Source organism: Dryobates pubescens, chromosome 36 (assembly GCF_014839835.1).
Source record: "Dryobates pubescens isolate bDryPub1 chromosome 36, bDryPub1.pri, whole genome shotgun sequence".
NCBI lineage: Eukaryota > Metazoa > Chordata > Aves > Piciformes > Picidae > Dryobates > Dryobates pubescens.
In genome coordinates this window covers 3,933,112-3,957,880 of record NC_071647.1, presented here as the reverse complement: position 1 = coordinate 3,957,880, position 24,769 = coordinate 3,933,112, and the positions used below count along the sequence as shown (strand labels likewise).

Genomic DNA, 24,769 nt, shown 5'->3' with positions numbered 1-24,769 from the left:
ATGCACACCCCAAAAAATCTTTTGAAAGGAGTGCTTTGGAAGAATCCAGCCCAAAAATGTGGGTTGTAAAAGGGAAATGTGGTGGTGGCTAGAGTCTGGTGATCAATCCAGTTTACTCCTCACACAGGGTTGGGTCACTGAAGGGCAAGCTTTGCTGTGGGCATCAGGGTGGCACATAAGGATCATTCCTGTGCCTGGCGTGTGGGAAGAGAGTTGTTTTTGGATAGCTTTAGAAGACTGTTGGGAAGATTTCCCTTAGATGAGGAGCTAGAAATGAGAAGCTGGATTCATAAGGTTGCAGGAAATACTTCCTAAAACTCTCAGGATCTGTAAAATAAGCTGGAATTGCAATGGCACTGGCGCTCCACAAAGCCTTTCAAAACTGGGATCTTTGTGGCTGCAGAATGCTGCTGCTGGAAGACGATAACTTGAGGGAAAACAGACTGATGACCTGCCATGCTCCTCACTTGGCAGAGCCCCCCTTCCATCCTGGTAATGGCTTCAGCAGAAGAGCAGGCAGAGTGAAAAGCTTGGATGGAAGGAAAAAAACTGTTTAGAAACAAATCCAGTCAGGAGCACAGGACAAGAACTCTGTGGACTCTTGGAAATGTTTTCTTTAAAGAGTCCTCAAGATCTTAAACAGAGTCTGCAATGTTCCAGCTCAGTGCCTCCTCCAAAGACTAAAGCAGCTGTTGTTTGGCTTGGTAAACACTCACAGACTGAAATGTGGTTGGTCAGGCCGTGCCTTGGGCCTGTGTCAGATGGCCCCAGTGAAGCAGAAGCCACTGGTGGTGTTTTGGTTTGGTGTTGAGTGGCTGAGCCTCGTGTTGCACCAGGGGAGGTTTAGGTTGGAGATTAGGGGGGGGGTAAAAAATCTTTGCTGCAAGAGTGGTCAGGCATTGGAACAGGCTGCCCAGGGAGGTAGTGAGGCAGAGTCCAAGGGCATGAGATGTAACACATCTGAGTGCCACTACACTTTGGCCACAACAACCCCGGGCAGTGCTGCAGGCTGGGATTAGAGTGGCTGGAGAGCAGCCAGGCAGAGGGGGACCTGGGGGCAGTGGTTGATAGCAGGCTGAACATGAGCCAGCAGTGTGCCCAGGTGGCCAAGAAGGCCAATGGCATCCTGGCCTGCATCAGCAATAGTGTGGCCAGTAGGAGCAGGGAAGTCATTGTGCCCTGTGCTCAGCACTGCTTAGGTCACACCTTGAGTCCTGTGTCCAGTTCTGGGCTCCTGAGTTTAGGAAAGATGTTTAGCTGCTGGAAGGTGTCCAGAGAAGGGCAAGAAAGCTGGGGAGGGGTCTGGAGCACAGCCCTGGGAGGAGAGGCTGAGGGAGCTGGGGTTGCTTAGCCTGGAGAAGAGGAGGCTCAGGGGAGAAAGAGCCTGGATGAGGCACTTGGTGCCATGCTTTAGTTGATCAGATGGTGTTGGGTGATAGGTTGGACTTGATGATCTCAAAGGTCTTTTCCAGCCTGGTTAATTCTATTCTATTCTATCCCTGGAAAGGTGTTGATGTGATGCTGAGGGACTGAGCCCTGGCAGTGCTGGGTTAACAGTTGGACTCAATGATCTTTCAGGCCTCTTCCAAGCAATACAATTCTCTTACCCTGTGATTCTGTGACACTTGGGATATGCAGGTGTAAAACAGCAGTGATGCAGAGACACAAGGTCCCAGGATCACATAGGATCACAGGATGTTAGAGGATGGAAGGAACCCCCAAAGATCATCCAGTCCAAGCCCCCTGCCAGAGCAGGACCATGGAATCCAGCACAGGTCACACAGGAACACATCCTGATGGGTCTTGAAAGTCTCCAGAGAAGGAGACTCCACAACCTCTCTGGGGAGCTTGTTCCAGTGCTCTGTGACCCTCACAGTGAAGAAGTTCCTCCTCATGTTGAGGTAAAACCTCCAGGTGATGGCCTGACACCCCAGTCAGTGGTGTGGTGTTTCACACTCCCCTGTTCATGTGCAGCTGAGATTGCTGCATTCCTGTTTTAAACAAAAACATCCTCAAACAGGGTATTTGAGGGGGGAGGGGGGAAAAGTACAACTGTTGTTGTCTCTTAAAGCAATTACCAGCCTTAATGGGAGCATATGGAAACCCAGCTTGGAAAACCTGGCATGGAATGAAAGGGCAAGAAGAGAAACATGCAGTAATGGTACAAGGAGACCCAAACTTCAGGCTGACATATGCTTTTTGAGTCAACCCAAGAGAAGCCTTTCATTTCATCTTTAGTTAGTTAGCTAAAATGTCAACAGTCCAGAAGTGAGTCTCCAGAAATGGGAGACCAGGTTGTATGAGGAGCTGCTGAGGGAACTGGGGTTGCTTAGTCTGGAGAAGAAGAGGCTGAGGGGAGACCTCATTGCTCTCTACAACTCCCTGAAAGGAGGTCACAGTGAAGTGGGATCAGTCTCTTCTGCCAAGCAGCAAGTCATATCAGGAGAGGAAATGGCCTCAAATTGCATCAAGGAATGTTTAGGTTGGAGAAGTGGTGGAGTCCCCATCCCTGGAGGTGTTCAAGAGGGGTTTGGATGTGGCGCTTGGAGCCATGGCTTAGTTAGTCATGAGGTGCTGGGTGACAGGTTGGACTTGATGATCTCTGAGGTCTTTTCTAACCTCATTGATTCTATGATATTAGGAAAAAATTCTTCGCTGCAATGCTGTGGTCAGGCCTTGGCACAGGCTGCCCAGGGAGGTGGTGGAATCCCCATCCCTGGAGGTGTTCAAAACATCTGTGGCCATGGCACTTGGGGACAGGGTTTAATGGCCATGGTGACGTTGGGTTAATGGTTGAACTCGATGATCTTGGAGGTGTTTTCCAACCTTTATGATTCTGTGAGATCTTTAAAATGAGAACTGGTGCAGTTTTGTCTCAGCAGCTGAATGCCAATGGTGTTGGGTGTGTTTATTCTTCAGAGGATAAATGTCATCTTCTATGCCTGGGCCTGACCTCTGTGTCTCTAATGCAGCAGCCAAGGTCTTTGCAGCACATGTGATTATCTTCAGATGGCTATTCTGAAAGCACACACTCCTTCCCTTGCTCCTGATGGGGACTCAAACAGCTCACTTATGCCTTTGGGACTATTATGACCATTTCTAAATTATTTTAACAGTTTATTATGAAATTGTTTTCCATTTGCCCAATTAGGCTGCACTGAGTTCAGTGAAATCTAATCTGGAGCTGCAGTGTCCTGGTTTGTGTCGTTTCAAAGGCAGCGTTCAACGGTGGCCGAATTTCCCAAGCTCTTTTTCTGCCTCTTGACACAAGCAGATATTTTTTTTGTCTCTCTCTCTCTCTCTCTCCCCCTTTGAGGGAAACAAGCTGATGGAGTTGTTATTTATAAGAGCTTGTCTAATCTGTTGCTTCTTTTTATGGTAAAACCATTTCAAGTGACAAATCTGTTGATGGTTGGTGAGATGCTTTCAGAATATCTTTCGCGCATCGGCATTAGAGGTCTGCAGCTGAGTCCAGCAACGGGCTCAGATGATGATTCCTGCACTTCTTCCTTCAGGGGAAAGCAAATCCCACCTTTTGCTGCTGGTTTTCACCCCCATCCCTGTTAGTCCATCACACAGAAGCCTTTCCAAGCTGCAGTGGGATCCCGCTGCGTTGCACAGATAGGAGCGACCCCACGGCGTGCGAGGAAGTAGGACCCAGGGTTTGCATATCAAAACAGAGTGAAGGATGGTGTAGGGTTTCCATGGAAACTGCAGGCTTTGATGGCACATCCACAGCAGAACAGCAACATGTGGGATGTACCCACCTCACCCAACTGAGCACAGCATGCAGCTCAGCTCAGTGCTGGAGCTGCAAGCCCATTGCTCTGCTCTTTGATCCAGCCGTTTGCTCTTGGCTCTTGGAGCAGTTATTGCTCCTTCAGCAGGAGCTGGGGACATTGGTTAAGAGCCTGTGTTCTGCCAGCTAGTGCTGCTGGAAAGAGATTTCAGACCTCCAGTAGCTCAGAGGGTTGTGATCAGTGACACAGTTAGAGGCCTGTAGCTCATGTTGTTCTCCAGGGATCAGAACTGGGTCCAGTCATGTTCCACATCTTCATCAGTGATGAAGGGAAAGAGTGGACCAGGAGGAGTGGCTGACACCCTGTCAGGCTGTGCTGCCATTCAGTCAGAACTGGACTCATGGAGAGTTGGGCAGAGGGGAACCTCTTGAAGTTCAGCCAGGGCAAGTGTAGGGTCCTGCACCTGGGGAGGAATAACCTCTGCACCAGGACATGTTGGGGGTGGACCTGCTGGAAAGCAGCTCTGCAGGGGACCTGAGAGTGCTGATGAACAAAAGGTTCACTGTGAGCCAGCAGTGGGCCCTCATGGCCAAGAAGGTTACCAGTATTCTGGGGTGCATTCAGAAGAATGTGACCAGCAGGTCAAGGAAGGTTCTTCTTCCCCTCTACTCCACCCTAGGGAGGCCAAATCTGGAGCACTGGGTCTGGTTCTGGGCTCCCCAGTTCAAGAGAGACAGGGAACTACTGGAGAGAGTCCAGTGAAGGCTACAGAGATGCTGAGGTGCCTGGAGCAGCTCTGTGGGGAGCAAAGGCTGAAAGCCCTGGGGCTGTTCAGCCTGGAGAAGTGCAGCCCCAGAGAGCATCTGATCAATGCTCAGCAAGAGCTAAAGGGCAGGGGGCAAGAGGCTGGGGCCAGAATCTTTTCAGTGGTACTCAGCAAAAGCACAAGGGGAATGGGCACAAACTGGAACCCAGAAGGTTCCATCTGAACAGGAGGAGAAACTTCTTTGGTGTGAGGGTGCTGGAGCCCTGGAGCAGCCTGCCTGGAGAAGTTATAGAGTCTCCTTCTCTGGAGAGATTCCAAACCCACTGGGACACTGTGATCCTGGGCAATCCTTGGCCTCTGCTCTAGCAGGGGGTTGAACTGGATGATCTCCAGAGATGCCTTCCAACCCTCACTGTACTGGGATGCTGGAATTCTGTGGTACTACATAGAGCCTGATCACAGACAGCAGTCAGCGTAGTGGAGACAGTCTGGAATGAGATAGAGGAATGCTGTTCTAGGCTGTGGTTGAGGCTTCCATTAGTTACCTTCTTGTGAGCAGATATTGTCCTCTAGTTTAGCTGTGTGCCTAATGAGGGAACATGGATCAGTTCTGCCAGAAGAATGTGCACTTTATTGAAAAGCTGCAGAAGCAGCATGCTGTGCTCCTTGGCATGGCATTTTCTGAGGCTGCTGAATGGATTCAGGTGGCTCACAGTTTACTCCTGCCCTTCCTGGACCTTGGAGATGTCCACAGTACCTTTGCCAAGTTATTTCCTACAAGCTTACCCGCTGCAGAGGCTGGATGTGGCCCATTGTTGTGTGCTATTGTGTGCAGCTGTGAGGTGTCTTGATAGTCTCTGAAGTCCACAGACCCAGGAGGATCTGCACAGTGTAACTGAGCACGTTTGTGAGCTTGGATCTAAGTCTTCTTTTCTTTTTTTAGGGGCTGAGTAAAAAAGTTGGAGTCTCTTCCTCCATCCTGCAAGGGCTTTGGATCTCCTACAGCACTGAAGGTCTCTCAATGGCTTTGGCATCGCTGAGAAACCTCTACACCCCCAACATAAAGGTACTGGAGAAGGAGGCAAGCTGGGGAGGTTTAGAGCTCACATGCACAGCACATAGATTGTTCCCTGTAGCTCCCTGCCCATGGTAGTGGTCCTGTCAAGGTGGGTGTTGGTCTCAGGCTGGGGAGACACCAAGAGGCAGTGGTGGAGTCACCATCCCTGGAGGCGTTTAAAAGCTGCACAGATGTGGTGCCGAGGGCTGTGGTTTAGCAGCAGTGGTGGGATTGTGAGCTCTGGGTGAGTGGTTGGACTGGATGATCTCTTCCAAGCTCAGCAGCTGTGTGGCTGTGAGGGACTTAGCTCTAAGTGGAGCTCTCTGTGCCTCCGCAGGTCAGCCGGCTGCTGATTCTCGGCGGCGCCAACGTGAACTACCGCACGGAAGTGCTGAACAACGCTCCCATCCTCTGCGTCCAGTCCCACCTGGGCTACACCGAGATGGTGGCCTTGCTCCTGGAGTTTGGGGCCAATGTGGATGCTGCTTCAGAGAGTGGCCTCACCCCCCTTGGCTATGCAGCTGCTGCTGGCTTTCTGAGCATCGTGGTGCTGCTCTGCAAGAAGAGGGCCAAGGTAAAGCGACTGAGTTCCTCTGAAAGCTGACTGAAGCTGGTCCAGGTTTCTGCAAGGCAAGGCACAGGCTGCAGGCTATGGCTGACTGAAGAACATCTTCCAGCAAGGGTTTAAACTAGAGCAAGGGAGATTTAGGTTGGACATTAGGAAGTTGTTTGCTGCGTGGGTGGTGAGACAATGGAATGGGTTGCCCAGAAAAGTTGTGGATGCCTCACCCCTGGAAGTGTTTAAGACCAGGCTGGATGCTGTCTGAGCAACCTGGTCCAGTGGGAGGTGTCCCTGCCCATGGCAGAGGGTTTGGGACTGGATGATCTTTAAGGTCCCTTCCAACTCAAACCACTCTGTAACTTCAGGATGCTGCTGTGGAGGGTTGGATTTTCTGCTGAAGTCTGGTGGCTTTGAAAGTCTTGCATTGACACCAGGTAGCTCCTGAGAGTCTGTGATTAGCATTCTGGGATTCTAGAATTAGTATTCTAGAATTCTAGGCTGGAAGCCCTCTGCTGTGAGGCCAGGCTGGGAGAGCTGGGATTGTTTAGCTTGGAGAAGAGAAGGCTGCAGGGAGTCCTTCTGGTGGCCTTGCAGTGCTTCAAAGGATCCATCAGAAAGCTGGGGACAGACTTTTGGGCAGGACCTGTTGTGACAGGACAAGGGGTGGTGGTTTGAAACTGAAAAAGGGAGATCGAGACTGGAGAGAAGGGAGAAATGTTTGACACAGGGTGGTGAGACATTGGCCCAGGCTGCCCAGAGAGGTGGGAGATGCCTCATCCCTGGAACCATCCCAGGTGAGGATGGACAGAGCTCTGAGCAGCCTGCTCTAGTTGCAGCAGTCCCTGCTGGGTGTTGGTAGCTTTAAAGGTCCTTTCAGGGTTGCTTAGCCTGGAGAAGAGGAGGCTCAGGGGAGACCTTATTACTCTCCACAACTCCCTGAAGGGAGGCTGTAGCCAGGTGAGGGTTGGTCTCTTCTCCCAGGCAAGCAGCACCAGAACAAGAGGACACAGTCTCAAGCTGTGTTTAGGCTGGATGTTAGAAGTAAGTTCTTCATAGAAAGAGAGATTGGCCACTGGAATGTGCTGCCCAGGGAGGTGGTGGAGTCACCATCACTGGAGGTGTTTAGGAAGAGCCTGGATGGGGTGCTTGGTGCCATGGTTTAGTTGATCAGATGGTGTTGGGTGATAGGTTGGACTTGATGATCTCAAAGGTCTTCTCCAACCTGGTCTGGTCTATTCTATTCTGTTCTATTCTGTTCTGTTCTGTTCCAACCCAAACCATTCTGTGGTTCTATGAATTCAGGCATGGGGCAGCAACATGTCATGGGTTAGAACTACCTAATTGCACTGCCCTGGTGGCCTGCTGAAGCCTGTTGTGGAGAAGTCCTTGAACCTCAGAGGGTTAAAACGGCAGCACTGTGTTTGCAGCATGGAGCATTCTTTATATATCTCCCTGAGACACATTTTCCCCAAACCTCTACCAAAGCTGTCCTAGAAAAATCCCCTGTGGTGAGCTTGGTGGGGAGTGTTTGGGGTTTTTAATTGTATGTAAAGGGTCAAGCTGAAGTATTTTGTTGGAAGAAGAAAATTCTGCTGGCTTTTTGAAGTGGGGCCTCCTGGAAGCAATTTGTGGTTTCTCTATATGTTTAGCTTTCAGTTCAAAAAGCAAAATATGGGTTTGTGTAGTTTGGGTATGGAAGTTGGGATGGCTGAGGGACCCTTTTAGATCTTGCTGTGCTGTTTGTAATAACACAAGGACAGCATGAAGGGAAACAAAAATAAGAGACTTCTGCTTTTGTTGGGATGTTTTGAGGGGCTGGGTGGCACCCTGACATTTGTTGGGAAGAAAAAGCCATTCCCTCTCCAAGTAAAGGAATGTTTGGGCTACAGAGTGCAATGTGGAAGTCCTACCACTCAGAGCTTTCCTGCAGTATCCCCTGTGACTGCATTGAGCAGACACCCCAGAACCAGCCTGGTTTAGTTTGAAGGCTGAGAGATGTTTGATTGTGGCACAGAGAAACTGCAGCAGTGACTGCTGCATAAGTTGAGAGATAATAAAATATTAACAATATTAATGTATTATAATGTGAGGAATCTTTCTCATGTGTATTATGTAACCATAGTGCATAGAATATTCATCTCATGCTTATAGCCCTTATTTATAGCATGAGAAATGAGAGGGGAGGTTCATGAGAGAAATGAGAGGGGAGGACAGCAGCTGACCCCCCTGCCCAGTGTTCTCCAAGCTACTGGTGTTGGGATAGGACCAGGAAATCTCAGCTGATGTGTAGAGGCATTGAGTGAAGCCGTGCCCTGTCCTCAGAAGCCAACCAGATCAGTTCCTGCAGGGCTGCCAAGTGTGGTCTCTGTTCCCTGTTGACTTCTGCCTGCGCTGGGTTCAAGCTGAGCATTCGACTGCAGGCTCAGGAGCTCCTGTGTCTCCCAAAAGCAATGGGATCTGGGAACCAAGCTGGTTGGCCTGTTCTGGATTTGGATAAAGGAGGTGATAGTGTACTCAGCACAAGAAGGACATGGACCCGTTGGAGTGAGGCCAGAGGAAGCTGCAGCAATGATGGGAGCGCTGGCCTCTGCTGTGAGGCCAGGCTGGGAGAGTTGGGGTTGTTCAGCTAGGAGAAGAGAAAGCTCCATGGAGACCTTGTGGCCTTTCAGTGCTTCATGGGACCCAGCAGAAAGCTGGGGACAGACATCTTAGCAAGGCCTGTTGTGACAGGACAAGGGATGATGGTTTGAAACTAAGAGAGGGAGGCTCAGACTGGTGAGAAAGAAGAAATGTTTAACACTGAGGGTGATTAGACCCTGGCCCAGGCTAGCTCTGGAACCAGGTCAGCTTGGTTGGGGCTCTGAACAACCTGCTCTAGTTGTAGATGTCCCTGCTGATTGTAAGGGGATTGGACTAGATGGCCTTTGAGGGTGCCTGTGATGCTGTGATTTCCATCAGCATGAAAAAAAACCACTTTGCTGGGCTCCATAACACAAAGAGGCAAACACCTTTGCAGCCTTAGAGTCAGGGAAAAAGCTAAACCCAGTGGTAACTGACCCAAGGCAAACACTTGTGCCCAAGAGGGTGTCTCAGCCTGAGACAGAGCTGCTCTGGGAGTGGTTGTTTTCTGGTCATGGAAGGGATAGTTCACCAGACAAATGCACATGTTGCCCATGTGGCATTAGTTTGAAGGCAGGGCTGGAGACTGAAGGAAGGAAGAGCTCATGGCCAGGGTTTGGTTTGATTGCCTTTTATCATCTCTTCAAGGTGGATCACTTGGACAAAAACGGTCAGTGTGCTCTGGTCCATGCTGCTCTCAGAGGACACTTGGAGGTGGTGAAGTTCTTGATCCAATGTGACTGGACCATGGCTGGGCAGCAGCAGGGTGTGTTCAAGAAGAGCCATGCCATCCAGCAAGCCCTGATCGCTGCGGCTAGCATGGGATACACCGAGGTGAGACCTGCCTGCACCCCGCTGCTCCGCGGGCTGGGAAGCCAAGGCTTGGCTGCTTCATCAGGGTGGCCAGCAACAGGACAAGGGGGAAGGGTTTGAAGCTGAGGGAGAGCAGGGTCAGACTGGAGCATGGGAAGTTCCTCGATACAAGGGTGGTGAGGCTCTGGAAGAGGCTGGCCAGGAGGGCTGTGGATGCCTCCTCCCTGGGGCTGCTCAAGGCCAGGTTGGATGAGGCCATAAGCAACCAAATGGAGTTGAAAGGCATCCCTGCACATGGCAAGGAGGTGATCTCTGAGTTCCCTTCCAACTTAAGCCATTCTATGTTTCCTAGCCAAAACATTGACCAAAGAGGCTCTTGGAAGTAGAGTCACTACCTGGGTCCTACTCTTTCCATCACAGGCAGTAGGGTTCGGAGGTCCCTTCACAAACCCTGTGGTCTGGGCAGGTGTCCAGGAGAGGAAGCTAACAGGCTTTTAATTTGTTGGAATAAACCTTTAAGCAAGGAACACATCCCTGGACATGTTCAAGGCCAGGTTGGACAAGGCCTTGAGCAATCTGGTCCAGTGGAAGGTGCCCCTACCCATGGCAGACACAGCTAGAGGGAACTGGTGCTCCAAAGGCTCATCCTGTGTGGTCACAGCAAGACACTTGGGGTTTATTTTGCTTGTACAGGGCAGCAGTTTCAGTGATGGATCTCTGGAAGGATACTTAGTTGAGCTCAGGGAGCCAGGCAGAGCTGTTCCTTCTCCTCAGTGTGCTGAGAGCAGCTGGTGTTAGGTGTCAGCAGTTTCTATGTAACACAGGCAGGGTCGTGAGCTGAGATGTCATTTTGTTTCAGATTGTCTCCTACCTGCTGGATCTTCCAGAAAAAGATGAAGAAGAGGTGGAGAGAGCACAAATCAACAGCTTTGACAGCCTGTGGGGAGAGACAGGTGATTGCTGTAGCTGCTGTAGCTGCTTCCTGCATGTTTGTGTTTGGGAGCTCCCTGAAGCATCCCTGAGCCCTGGTGTTGTTTTGATGAAGGGGGGATCAGTCCCTCTGATCTCATCTCAGGTACAGGTGCCAAGGTGGAGCTGGCACTCCAGCTCAAATCAAACAGAAGTTTGGGGGTTGAAAATCCTGAGCTTCTGCAGCTCCTGGCACTTTTCAGGAACATGCAGGAACACAGCATCCCTGAGAGCCACACCACTAATTTCTCTGACACATCTCACACCAAGTGAGATGCAGACGAGATGCTGCTCTTTCTCTCTGGATGTGGAACATATTTGTCCCAAGCTTCTCCTTGTTTCTCTCTCCCCTTCCCTATTACATGCAGCAGCATGACTTACATTGTTTTCTGAACACTTGCCATTATTTAGCACCTGGTAATGCACCAAATGTCCTTTGGTGCACTGCTGTGTTTCTGTGTTGATGATGTGGGCCCTCATTTCCAAACAAAAGCAGCCAGTGACCCTTTCCACCCCACAGCCATGAAACAGCCATCTCCATTTCTTGAGATACTCAAACCTGGAGTTGTTGGCTTTTAACTCCAAGGAGCTGATAAATACTATCTCCTGTCTTTTGTACTCAGCTCACTAATCTGCTTGCATCACTGGCAATGTTCCTGTCAAGTTAATACACCAAGGTAATGTTCCTGTCTGGGTAACAGAGCACTGAGTTGGATTCTGTCAGCTTTGCTTAAAAGTGACAGCAGCCAAGGGTACAAAGAGTAGCTGGCATGTGGCTCAGGCTTTGGTCAGGTCAGTTTTGGTTTGAAAGGAGGGCAGGAAAAAGCTGGGATGTATTTTGAGCTGATTTGTCTGCTCTACCTTTGGAAAATAATCTTTAGTAGAGCTTTTGTAATGAATGAAGTCTATCAGAAAGCATTGCCCCTGAGCTTTGAAGGACAAAGGTGGAGGGATGAGGTGTTCCAGTAGGAGCCTGGTGAGTGGTTGGGCTGCTCTGGGGCACTCATGAGGCATTAGGGAGAGAGTCAGCTCCTGCAGCCACAGGGACAGTACTGAGTAGCAAGGACTGGATACCTTCCTGTGTGACCTGCTCTAGGTGATCCTGCTATGGCAGGGGGGTTGGTCCCCTCCCAACCCCTAACATTCTGTGAGCTTGTGCCATAGTAGAGGAAATAAAGGCACAAATCAGTGATTTCAAAGTGTCTCTGGGGTGTGATGGGTGAAAAACATCAGCTGGATGTGGACTTAGTGACAGGAAATGACAGTGGCTTTGCCATTGGTGAGCTCAGAGGGTGACCTGAGCCAGCTCATCCAGTGTTTTTCTCTGGTTTCTGAGGCCTATTTTCTCAATAGGATGTGATCCAGATGCCTTCAGAGTTGCATCAAAAGCCACTAAGATGTCTCTTCTCAATGTAACCTCCTGGGCAGCATCAGATGCTCTCAGATCTTTGACTTAAGGTAGTCTTGGCTGGTCTGGATGAATCCAGGAAAGCTATAGGTGTTTACCAGACTGGTGTCTAACCTGCCCATCCCTGGAGCTCTGCCTTCACAGCTCTCCTGCTCAGCCATGCTGAGCACTGCACTCTTCTCCCTTGCAAAGTCCAGCTCTTCTCTTTCCTCTTTCCCTGTGTCCTGGGCATCTTTGCCATTCCCTGTCCATTGCCTCAAGGACTCTTCATTAGAACCTTTTCCATCTCTGTTATCCCATCCCTTTCCCCTCAATAATGCCAAAAGCTGGGCCCAGATGGCTGGGGTGTTCTCTACCTCAGAGGGGTTTCTGAGTAACTGGGATAGCTGGGGATGTGGATTTGGGAGTCAGGAGTCACACACAAATGGGGGAGCCATCTCAAAGCCAAAACCCTGTGTCCCATTAAAACTGGTGGTAGGTAAGATGGCAAAATCAGCAAACCCCACCAGATTCAGCAGCCTCAGGTCCTGTCACAGGCAGGACAAGTTTCCATGGATCTCAGGACTCCCTTTCAGGTTGTTTTGTTGTGATTTTCCCCAGATTAAATGGTGAGTTCAGCTCCATTTGAAGAGAAATCCTGTTTTCCACCTAAAAATAGCAGCTGCTCTGAAAGTCTGCATCATGTCTGGTCTGGGTTTTGATACTTGTTGCTGTGTGTCTAATCTTCAGCAGAGCAGAGCTGACTGCCTGGCTCTGTGATATCAGCCTGATATCATCCAAATGGCCATGCCAAGTGACATCATAACTTCAGGAATTGCTGACAGCACACTCTGGCCAACTCCAGATGGAATATTTCCCTCTGGGACAAAACTAATACCAAAAACCCAGCACACACACACACAAAAGAAATACCTGAGTCACTTGTAATAACTCCATCAGAGTTGGAGGTGCAAAGAATGACTCCATCAGACTGGGTTTGTCTTGCTGCCAGGCTGTGAAATGGATCCACGTGCCATAAAGGAGCAATTGAATGATTTCTCCTCCAGATAAAGTTGTTTTTTCTTCTCTAAGCAAACAGCCACACAGCACAGAGGCAGCAGCAGAATGTGCTGGTGCAGGTCCCTGGTGTTGGAGGCCGTGGCTGGTCTGATGCTGGGGGAGGGGGAGCCAGTCCATACCTGAAACTTGTCTCTGGTTTTGTTTGAGCCCTGTTTTGAGAAACCCAGCAACCTCTTCACAGAGTTTGTGCCAAGACTTTGTTATTGCATGGTGAGTTGTTCTCCTGGCACTGGGTCCTCATGGAAAAGCTGCAAAATGAACATTCCTGTTTCCCAGCCCAGGATCGTGGCCCCTGCTCCTTGGCTGGGCTTGGTGGACTTGCCCTGTTGCTGCTGGGCCACAGGAGCTCTCTGGCAGACAATAAAACTTCAAACAAAACCATTCCCATTTCTCCCATTTCCTCTCATCACCTTTCTGTGGCTTTTCCAGTCTCCTTTCAGCAGGCAGGCACAGCCTTACCTTGTGCTGTGGGGTTTTTGGAGACCAACAGCCGTTGTGAAGGCACATTGGTGATGTCAGAAGTGAGTCCACCCAAGGAGGAATAATTGCTTAAATAGGCAGAAACCTCTAGAGTTTTCCTGAAGTAGTGTAATGGAGCTTTGGGGATTGTACAGGTAGACACCAGCCACAGGGTAGTGATCTGGGCTTGAGGTACCAGCAGTGGAGCTGGAGCCTGGGGATGTCAAAAGCCACTTTGGTTAGAAGGCTGGAGGTGGAGGGCTGGGGTACCTGTATTCAGAGCAGCTCATCACAGTTGGTGGGACCCCAGAGCTTGGCTGGTCCAACCTTCTGTTCCAAGCACAGGCACTGATGAATTCTGGGTGTACCTTGGTGGGCTGGCCACCTAAGATCCATCTGGACTGAGCTCTTTTCAGCTCTTGGAGGGTTTCTCCAGCTCTGTGGACAAATACTTAGTGTCTGTGCATTATACAAGATGACCTTGGATAAGCTTCCCTCAGCAGCAGGCAGCAAATCCAGGTCATCGCTGTGGAACCTTCCTGAAGCACCAAGGTCTGACTGCTCAGTAGCACAGCAGCTTTTGAGCTGCAAAGGACAGGTTGGAGCTCCATGCCCATCCCAGTTGCTTTGACCCTGAGGAGCAGAGAGGCAAAAGCACACATCAGTCCTGGTGGAGGGGAGCAGGATATGGCCATGGATCAAATCACCTTGTTTCAGGGATGTCTTCTGCAAGGAACATCTCGTGGTGGAACGCCAAACCCCTGGGTGACTTCCAGCACTTCCATTGTTGCAAACCTAAGTCATTTTGACGTGAAATACCTCAAATTAACCTGCAACATGTCAAGTGGGGGCAGGTATATAGAAATAGCACCCCCAAAGCCCTGCATTCCAACCCCTCTGCTGTGCACACTACACACAGTCCTCCTTCTATATTTGTGGCTTACGTTTCAAACCCACATGGAGCTGATTATAGATTTTTTTTGCAGCATGTTCTGCTTGTGGCAGCAAGAGGATCTTTTTTTATATATATATATGTTGTGTTTTTTTCCCTTTTAACTCTTGGTGTCTCTCAACCCCAAGAGAAGAAAACTCAACCTTAACGTGGAGCAGCAAAGCGAATTAATTAATACCCCACCCCCCCACCCCCAGCCATTAACAGTGTTGCAGTTGGAAACCCATCAACACCTCGTAGTCAGCCATCCCACAGGACTGTGCTTCAAAGAAAACAACAAAAACCAAGCTGCAGTCAGATAGAAATAGACTCCCACCTTCTGCTCAAACTCCTACTAGAAGCAGCACAGAGCATGGAGCTGGAGGGAGCTGTGCTGAAGTGCACAGAAAGTTAAAGAGAGGAGGGGAGGAACTGAAATGTCTAAAATTAATAGCAAGGAGGAGTCAAAGGCAGGTCCTGCACTGGGAGCTATTTTCTAACCCAACCCTGCTCTCTGAGTCAATACAGCACGTTTTGTCAGGGAGAGAGCTGTCCAGTGGTGGCTCTACCCACCTGTAATGCTGTCGGCGTCTGTGCTGCTCTGAGGAGACCTTCTTGTGGCCTTTCAGTATCTTAAGGAGGCTTCAAGAAAGCTGGGGAGGGACTTCTTAGCATGTCAGGTAGTGATAGGACTGGGGGAGTGGAGCAAAAATAGAAATGGGTGTATTCAAATTGGATGTTAGGAAGGAATTCTTCACCATGAAGGTGGTGAGACACTGGCACAGGTTGCCCAGGGAGGTGGTGGAAGCCTCATCCCTGGAGGTTTTTAAGGCCAGGCTGCAGGTGGCTGTGAGCAACCTGCTGTAGTGTGAGGTGTCCCTGCCCATGGCAGAGGGGTTGGAACTAGATGATCCTTGAGGTCTCTTCCAACCCTGACAACTCTATGATTCTAAATGAGAGAGGATTTGGGGTCTGCACAGGGACCTTTGCTGGTAAGATCAGTCCTGGCCAGAAAGAAAGCCTGGAATCAGCCTTTTTCTTGGCAGAAGGGGTCTACGTGCTCAGACCATGTTTGCCTTCTGATTTGTTTCCCTGGTTTCAAAGATCTGCAGCCTAAAGTGGGACATTAAAAAGTGAAGCCCCCACCTGAGTTATGCTGCTCTGTGCTGGGTCAGACAGAGGAAAGCCACAAATCTCATTGACATCTAGTGGCCAGCATTGATCAGTCAGTGCCTCCAGCCTGACCCTTCACTCTGGTCTCTTGAGTCCAGGCCAGGCTGCAGGAGGTCTTACCAAGACAGCAGCTACCTCAAGACCTGTGCTTTCTCTGGGCATTGTGTTCCTGCCAGGACACCCTCAGTCCTGCAGCCTGTGGCTTTTGCAGTAGGGCAAGCTGCAGGAGCACAGGGGGGAATGGTGAAGGCTTCATGTGACAAGGTTCAACATCTCTTTGCAGCAGCACCTTGAGCCTCAGTGACACGTTCCTGCAGGTGGTTTTATGCTTATTGCAGTTCTTAACTGGTTCCACTTGCAGGAAATAATAAAAGCTGATTGTCCCAATCTGCCTCTCTCTATAATATCTTGAGATCTTTTCATGGAGGAGCTGACCTTTGAAAGAAACTACTGAAGCAAGAGCTAGAACTGTGCTGATCCAACCCCTTTTCCTTGTTCATTTTTACCTGCCACCAGACACATTTGGCATTTCAGGCACCATTGCTTTGGTATCTGTCAGGAAGACCTCTTCTGGGACGGGAAAAAAACTCCATGGAGCATGTGGCTTCTTTCCTTCACTGCTCTTCTCTCTCCTGCAGCTCTGACCGCAGCGGCCGGGCGCGGGAAGCTGGAGGTCTGCCGCCTGCTCCTGGAGCAGGGCGCGGCGGTGGCTCAGCCCAACCGCCGCGGGGTCGTGCCGCTCTTCAGCGCCGTCAGGCAGGGACACTGGCAGGTGAGTGGCTTCCTCCTGCCGCCTGGGGAGCCTGAAAGGTGAGGTCAGGCCATCCCTTCCATCTTGCTGTAATGTGAGTGGAAAAGACAAGCCCCAGTCCTTTGGGGCACAGCTGGAGTGAGAAGAAGTGAGATTGGTGCTTCAAAGACCCAAAGCTCTGGCTGGCTTCTGCTTTTGCATGAGTGCAGCTTGCCCAGGGAGGTGGTTGAGACTTCTTCCCTGGAGATACACAAGGTGAGGCTCAACGAGGCCCTGCACAAGCTGGTCTAGTTGAGGATGTCCCTGCTGACTGCAGGGAGGTCAGACTGGCTGACCTTTGGAGGTCCCTTCCAGCCCAGACTATTCTATGATGTTATCTTAGCATTTGGGAAGCCACTGGCATGTTCTTGACTTGAAAGGTCACTTTTCCTGGCTTTGCACCACCCTTGCTTCTTGCATGCAGAGGGCATCCATGCCTTGGGAGGTGAGGTTTGAAGACATGGGGACCACTCTGGTTTCTTCCCTGCTGGGTCTCTTAACATGCAAGGTGTGTTCCCAGCTGGTGTTTCTACCTGTGGCCTGCCTCTGTGTGTTGCAGATTGTGGATCTCTTACTCACGCACGGCGCCGACGTGAACATGGCAGACAAGCAGGGCCGGACGCCGCTGATGATGGCTGCATCTGAAGGACACCTGGGCACAGTGGAGTTTCTGCTTGCACAAGGTTAGAGCACTTGCTTGGAGGTGTGATGGAGACCAGCCACGGCCAGCCCCACCGCAGTATCTCCTGCCCGGTTTGTAAGGTCAGGGTGGGGATTGCAATCCCACTGCCGGATCAGATGGTGAGAGAGGTTCTCAGCATCCAGCTTGTTGGAGAACAAGGCTACAATAGTCACAGCCTTCATCTTGGCTGTCCATTTAGTTGTCTGTGTGTGATGCCTACAGCCTCAAACCATGCATTTGAGTTAGAAAATAACCTGCCACAGGTGCTTTGGGCGTTGGGCTAAGAATAAGCCCTTTAACCGTGCTTGGAGCTTTCCCCTTAGCCAGCAGCATCAACAAGTGATGTGACTGAACCACCAGCATCACCATGGAACAGGCAGGCAAGATTCAGCCACAGGGCCTGGATGTATTTAAAAGTTACCTAGATATGGTGCTTAAGGATATGGCATAGTAGTGGCCCTGGTAGAGTTAGATAATGCTTGGTTTTGATGATCTTGATTGTAGGGGCCTACAAGAAAGCCAGCAAGGAACTTTTTACAGGGGCTTGTAGTGATAGGATGAGAGGCAATGGATTGAAGCTTGATTGAGACTGGAGAGTAGGAAGAAATTCTCTACAGTGGGGGTGGTGAAACACTGGAACAGGTTGCCCAGGGAGGTTGTGGCTGTCCCCTCCCTGGAGGTGTTCAAGGCCAGGCTGGATGAGGCCTTGAGCAACCTGGGCTGGTGGGAGGTGTCCCTGCCCATGGCAGAGGGTTGGAACTGGAGGATCTTCAAGGTCCCTTCCAACCCAAACATTCTATGACTCTGTAAATCTTAGAGATGTTTTCCACCTATGGAAAAGCTATGTTTTAACCCTTCCCTTGCCAGTGCTATCATTGCCACCCACCCCTTTGACACCAACACCAGCAGAGGATGAGGGTAAGGCCTCAACACAGGCGAGGATTTGGTTGGATTCATTGCAAATAAAGGGGAGACATCTCACTCCTCAGCTCTGCACTCACAGATTCCCTTTGCTCAGTACTTCCAGTGTCTAATAACTCTCCTCCACAAGGACTTACTCAGCCAGCAGGGACATGGTTCAGTTTTATTCATTTCTGCCAAACGTGTTGGAGGTGAGTCAGAGCCGCAGGCTGCCTGCAGCTCGTGTGAACACCATTAGTCCTCATTTCTCTGGTTCCTTAGGGACTTGGGGTTTTTTTCTTGACAAATAGCCAATGTTTGGTTTGGTTGGTTCAGTTTCCTTTTTTTTTTTTTGGCTAGAAATAGGATTTAATTCTTGAGATTTGTATTGCAGGTAAGATCCCTCTTTGGGAAGGGATTTATGCTCCGTATCGTAAGAGACAGTGAGAGAGCCTTTAAAGCAAAATGTGAGACCCTTGGATATTTTCTCTAGTGCTTGCAAGAACATTTTTGCACTGTAAAATTGCCAGGCTTCCAAGAACAACTTTCTCATTGCCTGTCTGTATGTCCTGAGCTACAGGCCAGGCCTTGCTGTCACTACTGCATCAGGAACAGTGTGGCCAGCAGGAGCAGGGAAGTCATTCTGCCCTGTGCTCAGCACTGGTCAGGCCACACCATGAGTCCTGTGTCCAGTTCTGGGCTCCTCAGCTTAGGAAAGATGTTGAGATGCTGGAAGGTGTCCAGAGCAGGGCAAGATAGCTGGGGAGGGGTCTGGAGCACAGCCCTGTGAGGAGAGGCTGAGAGAGCTGGGGTTGCTTAGCCTGCAGAAGAGGAGGCTCAGGGGAGACCTTCTTGCTCTTTCCAGCTCCCTGAAGGGAGGTTGTAGCCAGGTGGAGGTTGGTCTCTTCTGCCAGGCAAGCAGCACCAGAACAAGAAGACACAGTCTCAAGCTATGCCAGGGGAAGTTTAGGCTGGATGTTAGGAAGAAATTATTTCTGGAAAGAGAGCTTGGCCACTGGAATGTGCTGCCCAGGGAGGTGGTGGAGTTACCATCACTGGAGGTGTTTAAGAAGAGCCTGGATGAGGCACTTGGTGCCATGGTTGAGTTGATTAGATGGTGCTGGATGATAGGTTGGACTTGATGATCTCGAAGGTCTCTTCCAACCTGGTTAATTCTATGCTATGCTATGCTATGCTATGCTATGCTATGCTATGCTATGCTATGCTATGCTATGCTATGCTATGCTATGCTATTCTGCTGTAACCTGCATAGGGATGAGACAAACATCAGTTTCAGGCACGAGTTGTGTATGAATTCATTCAATTAAATTCATTCCATTAATTATTTTCTGACATTCTGTTTTTAAAAGAAAATCAAATTCACACTCCCCATGTTTAAAGTTGCAATTTGGCCTCCTCTTGCACTTGACCCATTCTGTGTAAAAGGCTTAAAATAAGTTGGTTTTTGGTTTGGTTTGGGGTTGGGGCTTTTTTTTGCCTTGAGAGCTGTGCAAGTTGCTTGAAACTGGTGAAGGATGAAAATGGTTATGGGATCACCAGTAAAGTTTTCCTGGTTCTTTGGACACCCAAGAGCCCAAGAAGTCAAATACTAAAATATCTGTTTTGGGTGGGTTTTTTTGCTTTCAAAGGTCCATTCTGTTCAACAGCTTCATAAACTCCACTAAACAATGCTGTAACACATGGTCCTGAAAAGTGAGCTGAAGCCTGGGCCAGAGTACAGTGGTTTGTTTTAATTAAAATGGCTTTGACAATCCTGTTCAGTGTTTCATTAAAATCCAAGTGTGTGAATCATAAGCCATGAGCATTAATTAGTGTGTTGCAAAGCAAATCTCATTTGACTCTACTTGATTAACACAGCCAGCGTTTGTAAACACTTTTTATTAACAGAGTTGCAGTCATCAATCAATTTGAAACCCAGATTCCTCGAGTCACCTGCTGCTCTTGCTTTACACCCAGGAGTAATGGGTGTGGGAACAGTGAATTAAGCATCCCTGGTAGCAGCTCTGCTAAAGCCAGCTTTGTTTACACCAAGCAACAGAATTCCTGGTGCTCAGTTGTGTTTGGAGAGAGCTTGAGTCTGCAGCTGCTTTTCCTGCTAAACTCAGCCCCTCGATGCTCACAGAGCCATAGAATGATTTAAGTTGGAAAAGACCTTCAAGATCATTGAGTCCAACCATTAACCCAACTCTGCTTAAGTCCACCACTGAGCCATATCCCCAAGCACTGCATCTACACAGCTTTTAAACACCTCCAGGGATGGTGACTCCACCACCTTCCTGGCCAGACTGTTCCAGGGCTTGACAAACCTTTCAGTGAAAAATCTTTTCCTCATGTCCAGCCCTGATGCAGCTTGAGGCTATTTCCTCTTGTTCTGTCACTAGTTACTTGGGAGACCAACCCCCACCTCATGGCAGCCTTCCTTCAGAGGGCTGTAGAGAGCAATGAGGTCTCCCCTCAGCCTCCTTTTCTTCAGACTAATCAACCTCAGTTCCCTCAGATTGTGCTGCCTGGGGGTGTGTGGTGCATGTGGGTGCTGCTGAGCCTTGTCCCGGTGAGCATAACCCTGCCTGGGCCACTATGGCTTTGGATACATCCTCTGTGCAGGAAGGATCCAACCATCCTGGCCACTCTCTGCTGCTTTTTGATGCTCCAAGGGCCAATTGTTTCTTTTGTTTCGTTTTTCTCTAGCTTTGTTTTGTGCCTACAAGATAACAAGGAAAGGAGGTTGTAGAGCATGGAGTTGGGTCTGTTCAACCAAGGAACAAGTGATAGGACAAGAGGAAATGGCCTCAAGCTGCCCCAGGGGAGGTTTAGGCTGGACATTAGGAAGAATTTCTTTAATGAAAGGGTTGTTAAGCCCTGGCCCAAGCTGCCCCGGGGAATGGTGGAGTCCCCATCCCTGGAGGTATGTAAGAGTCATGCAGACATAGTGCTTAGGGATATGGTTTAGTCAAGTACTTGTCAGTGTTGGGTTCATGATTGGACTCGAGGATCTTAGGCCTTTTCCAATCCAGGCAGTTCTCTGATACTAAATCATGAACTCTGGCATTAGCCACTTAGTGTTTTTAGGGAAGGAGCAGCCCAGCCCTTCTCAGAAGACAAAATCTTTCCCCCTGCAGCAGGGATTGATCCCATGAGGTCACCTTAAGCCACTTGCCCTCACAACCATCAGCTTGGTCCATGCCTGACTGCCTTAATGCTTACTAGGTCAGAGATCCCCGAAGGAGCTAGGGATGCCTTCAGAGTCAAGTAGAGGTTCTGCTGGGAGGCACAGCTGCACTGGGAGCTCAGACCTTTTGCCCAGCCTGCCCTGGAGCAGTTTGGGCATTTCTGCAGCAGCACATGTTGTCTGCTCACTTAGACCTTCAGCTTCCAGTGCTGCAGTGATACCCTGAAGTCTGTGGCCATCCCCTTGTGCTGTGGTGTGTCTCTTCCTCCACTGGACTGGGAAAAGTGTGGGAAGGTTGGGTGATGATGTTGCTTTCCAGGCTTCCTTCTTACTGCAGGAGCTTTCTCACCTGCTCCAGAAGAGTCAGAGAGAAAGCACAAGAAAAGACTTCAGTGGTTTGATTGCAGGAGAGTAGCTGGTACAAACAAGGAGGAATGAAATGAGGCTCTGTCCTGCTTTGCTGAACAAAAGCTGGCCTTGGGTGAGCTGTGGATCATCTGGAGGGCTTTCACAGAGCTTCAGAAGGGTTCCTGAGTGCAGTGGGACAATGTGAGAGAAGGTTGTCAAGATGTTGGGAGTTCATGTTGTCATCCCTCAGCTTGTACATTGGAGCTGCCTTGCAGCCACTGTCCCTCCTTGGCTCACCAGGTTGCCCAGACAGTTTGCCACTGCACTCACTAGCACTTGATGTTGCAGTGGGAGGCAACTGGGATGCTGTGGCTGTGCTGGGAGCTCCAGGCAGATGTTTCTGACCATCCCAAGCAAATGTGGATGTGTTGTGCTCCACAAACACAAAGCTGTGTGAGCTGGAAGCCCTCTCAGTTTTCTGTCACCTGGGCGATATGTGCTAACTGGGGATCTGCTGGCTGGGATGAATGGGAAGGTTCAGGAGATTCACAGTAATCCCTCACTTGCTGAGCTTTCTGGAACCAGTGAAGACATCACACTGGGCAGTTTAGAGTTTACCTACAGGAGAAAAGCGCTGCAGCAGCGATTCATCCCAGCCTGCTGGCAGGGGCACCCCGCAGGTAGCCGCGATTCCTCGGAGGAGCAGAGCTGCTCCAGATCTATTCTGCATGCTGGAGAGCTGGAGCCCTGCCTGTGCCATGGCAACAGGAGTTGTCTCCATGCCACGAAGAGGAGTTTTCACTTAGTGCTGCTGCTCAGGGCTCAGATGCCTCTCCATATGCCTTAGGAAGCAACACTGACCCGTTGGTATGGCAGCACGGCTTCTCCATCCAAGAAAATGTCAAGGCCCTCTCTCCTTGGCTTGCAGTTGGCAATAGTTTATCCCACAACGCTGTATTTATCTTGGGTAAAGTTCAGGGAGAAATACTGCTGGAAATGGTGTGGCTTTGGGGGAAAGGGAGGGGAGTGAAGAGGGAGGAAACTATGTGCTTTTTCAGAAGAACTGAGCTGAGTTGACTGAGCTCCCCTTAGCATGCCATGACCTGCTGAAACAGCAGAATGGTCTTCATCTCTGACTCACACTGGACTGGGGCTTGATTGGGGGGGGAGGGGGGAAACAAACACAAAAACCCAACAAACAACAAAAATAACCAAAGCAGTTAGGAGGAAAGATTGATGTCTCAGATGAGAGATGTCAAATCCACCCTGCTGCTCAGATGATGTTTGCCAGAAAAGCCTCCAGAGCTAGGTGCGAAAAAGTTTGCAGCTTGGTGTGAATTAAAACTCCCTTTGCCACAGCTCCCATCGGTGCTTTTGGAGCTGCCACGGAGGGTGGGCTCCAGGGTGGGGGAAATGTTAATAAAGTCATGAATAATCCTGCACGGAGCTCGGGAAATCAGCTGGCAGCACCGAGTCGTGCCGCAGCGCTCAGCCGCGGACAGCTCTCAACTGCTGCTTGTTCTTCCAGGTGCCTCCATCGCTCTGATGGACAAGGAGGGCTTGACAGCCCTCAGCTGGGCCTGCCTGAAGGGACACCTCCCTGTGGTGCGGTCCCTGGTGGAGAACGGAGCTGCCACCGACCACGCGGACAAGAACGGGCGCACGCCGCTGGACCTGGCGGCCTTCTACGGCGATGCGGAGGTGGTGAGTGGCTGCAGGGAAGGACCGCTTGGTGTCACAGCCTTCAGCTGGTACACTCTGGCTTGGTGTGGCAATCAGCATAGAGAGTCACAGAGGCATAGATGGCTTGGGTGGGAAGGGACCTTTAAAGATCTTCCATTCCCACACTGCAGTCAACAGGGACATCTGTAACTAGAGCAGGTTGCTCAGAGCCCCAAACAGTCTGGCCTGGAATGGGTCCAGGGATGGGCATCTATCGCCTCTCTGGGCAACCCAAGCCAGGGTCTCACCACCCTCAGGGCCAAACATTTCTCCCTTCTCTTCAGTCTCAATCTCCTTCTTTTAGTTCAAACCATCACCCCTTGGCCTGTCACAATAGGCCCTGCTCAGAACTCTGTCCCCAGCTTTCTGATGGGTCTCTTTAAGCACTGAAAGGCCCTGGAGCCTTCTCCTCTCCAGCCTGGCCTCACAGCAGAGTGCTTCCAGCCCTTGGATCACTATTGTGATCCTGGCCCTCCATACGTGCAGGCACTTCACAGAGGAGAACACATGAGACTGATGGACCCTCAGACCCCGTCGGGTTTGGTGCAAGCAGTGTGGCAGAGCAGGCTTAGGAACACAGGAAGTGACAGCTGGAAAGACTTCTTTGCTGTGAGGGTTGTGGAGTCTCCTTCTCTGGAGAGATTCCAAACCTGCCTGGACATTGTGGGCAACCTGCTGTGGGTGACCCTGCTCTAGCAGGGAAATTGAACCAGATGACCTCCAGAGGTCCTTTCCAACCCCCAACCACGACAGGGTTGTGATTTTGCTGGTTGTACCTCCCCAGCAGTGCACAAAGGTCTCCCCCAACAGCAGCACTGACTGCCAGGCCTCTCGTTGCAGGTTCAGTTCCTGGTGGACCACGGGGCCATGATTGAGCACGTCGACTACAGCGGGATGCGGCCCCTGGACAGGGCCGTGGGGTGCCGCAACACCTCGGTCGTCGTCACTCTGCTGAAGAAAGGAGCCAAGATAGGTAGGGACAAGGGGACAATGCGCCGCCAGCCGTGTGCCCAGGCAGGACCTGCAGCCCTGGGGCTGGCTCCCTGACAAACCCAAGCGTGACCCAGAGGCAGCCCCAGCCCAGGCTGCCGCTCCGCGCTCGGCGCAGAGCCCTGCCTGCCTGCGGCGCCCTCGGTTCAAAAAGGGGAACTAGGGAGAGTTTCTTTTCTTTCTTTTCTTGATAACTATCGTCTTACTTAGCCCAGTTAATCAATAAACCACTGTCTCTTTGGCAAGGTCTTTCCTCTGGTAATGCCTTTTCTATCTTTACTAGTCTTGAGTCGGCAAACGTGCAGTGTCCATGCATTGCTGTGAGCTGCTGCCTCCACTTGCTCTGTGTACGCTTCCAGATGTAGCGTTCCCCGCACCGTGCCGCACAGCTGCTCACGTTACCTTTATCCTGTCCAAGGGGATTTTGCTGGTGCATTGGCTTCTCTGCTGCCTGCCTCTCACAGCTGCTTTGTTTTTTTTGTTTTTTTGTTGTTTTTTTTTTTCCCCCCTCTCCTTTCTTTGTTTGTTGTTTTGGTTTGGTTTTTTTTTTATCTTCTTTTCTCTTTCTTTTTTTTCACCTTCATCCATTAT

At 50.3% G+C, this 24,769-nt stretch overlaps 1 protein-coding gene across 6 annotated transcripts in view; it reads left to right on the top strand.

Moving 5' to 3' along the window:
• TANC2 (tetratricopeptide repeat, ankyrin repeat and coiled-coil containing 2) overlaps positions 1 to 24,769 on the top strand; it is a 300,071-nt gene that overhangs the window by 265,068 nt on the left and 10,234 nt on the right. For all 6 annotated transcript variants that reach the window (XM_054176994.1, XM_054176995.1, XM_054176993.1 and 3 more), the window contains 8 exons: positions 5,450 to 5,572; positions 5,901 to 6,137; positions 9,393 to 9,578; positions 10,417 to 10,510; positions 16,195 to 16,328; positions 16,906 to 17,029; positions 22,995 to 23,170; positions 24,029 to 24,161. In XM_054176994.1, the coding sequence (XP_054032969.1) occupies positions 5,450 to 5,572; positions 5,901 to 6,137; positions 9,393 to 9,578; positions 10,417 to 10,510; positions 16,195 to 16,328; positions 16,906 to 17,029; positions 22,995 to 23,170; positions 24,029 to 24,161 (1,207 nt within the window). The remainder of the gene's footprint in view (positions 1 to 5,449; positions 5,573 to 5,900; positions 6,138 to 9,392; positions 9,579 to 10,416; positions 10,511 to 16,194; positions 16,329 to 16,905; positions 17,030 to 22,994; positions 23,171 to 24,028; positions 24,162 to 24,769) is intronic.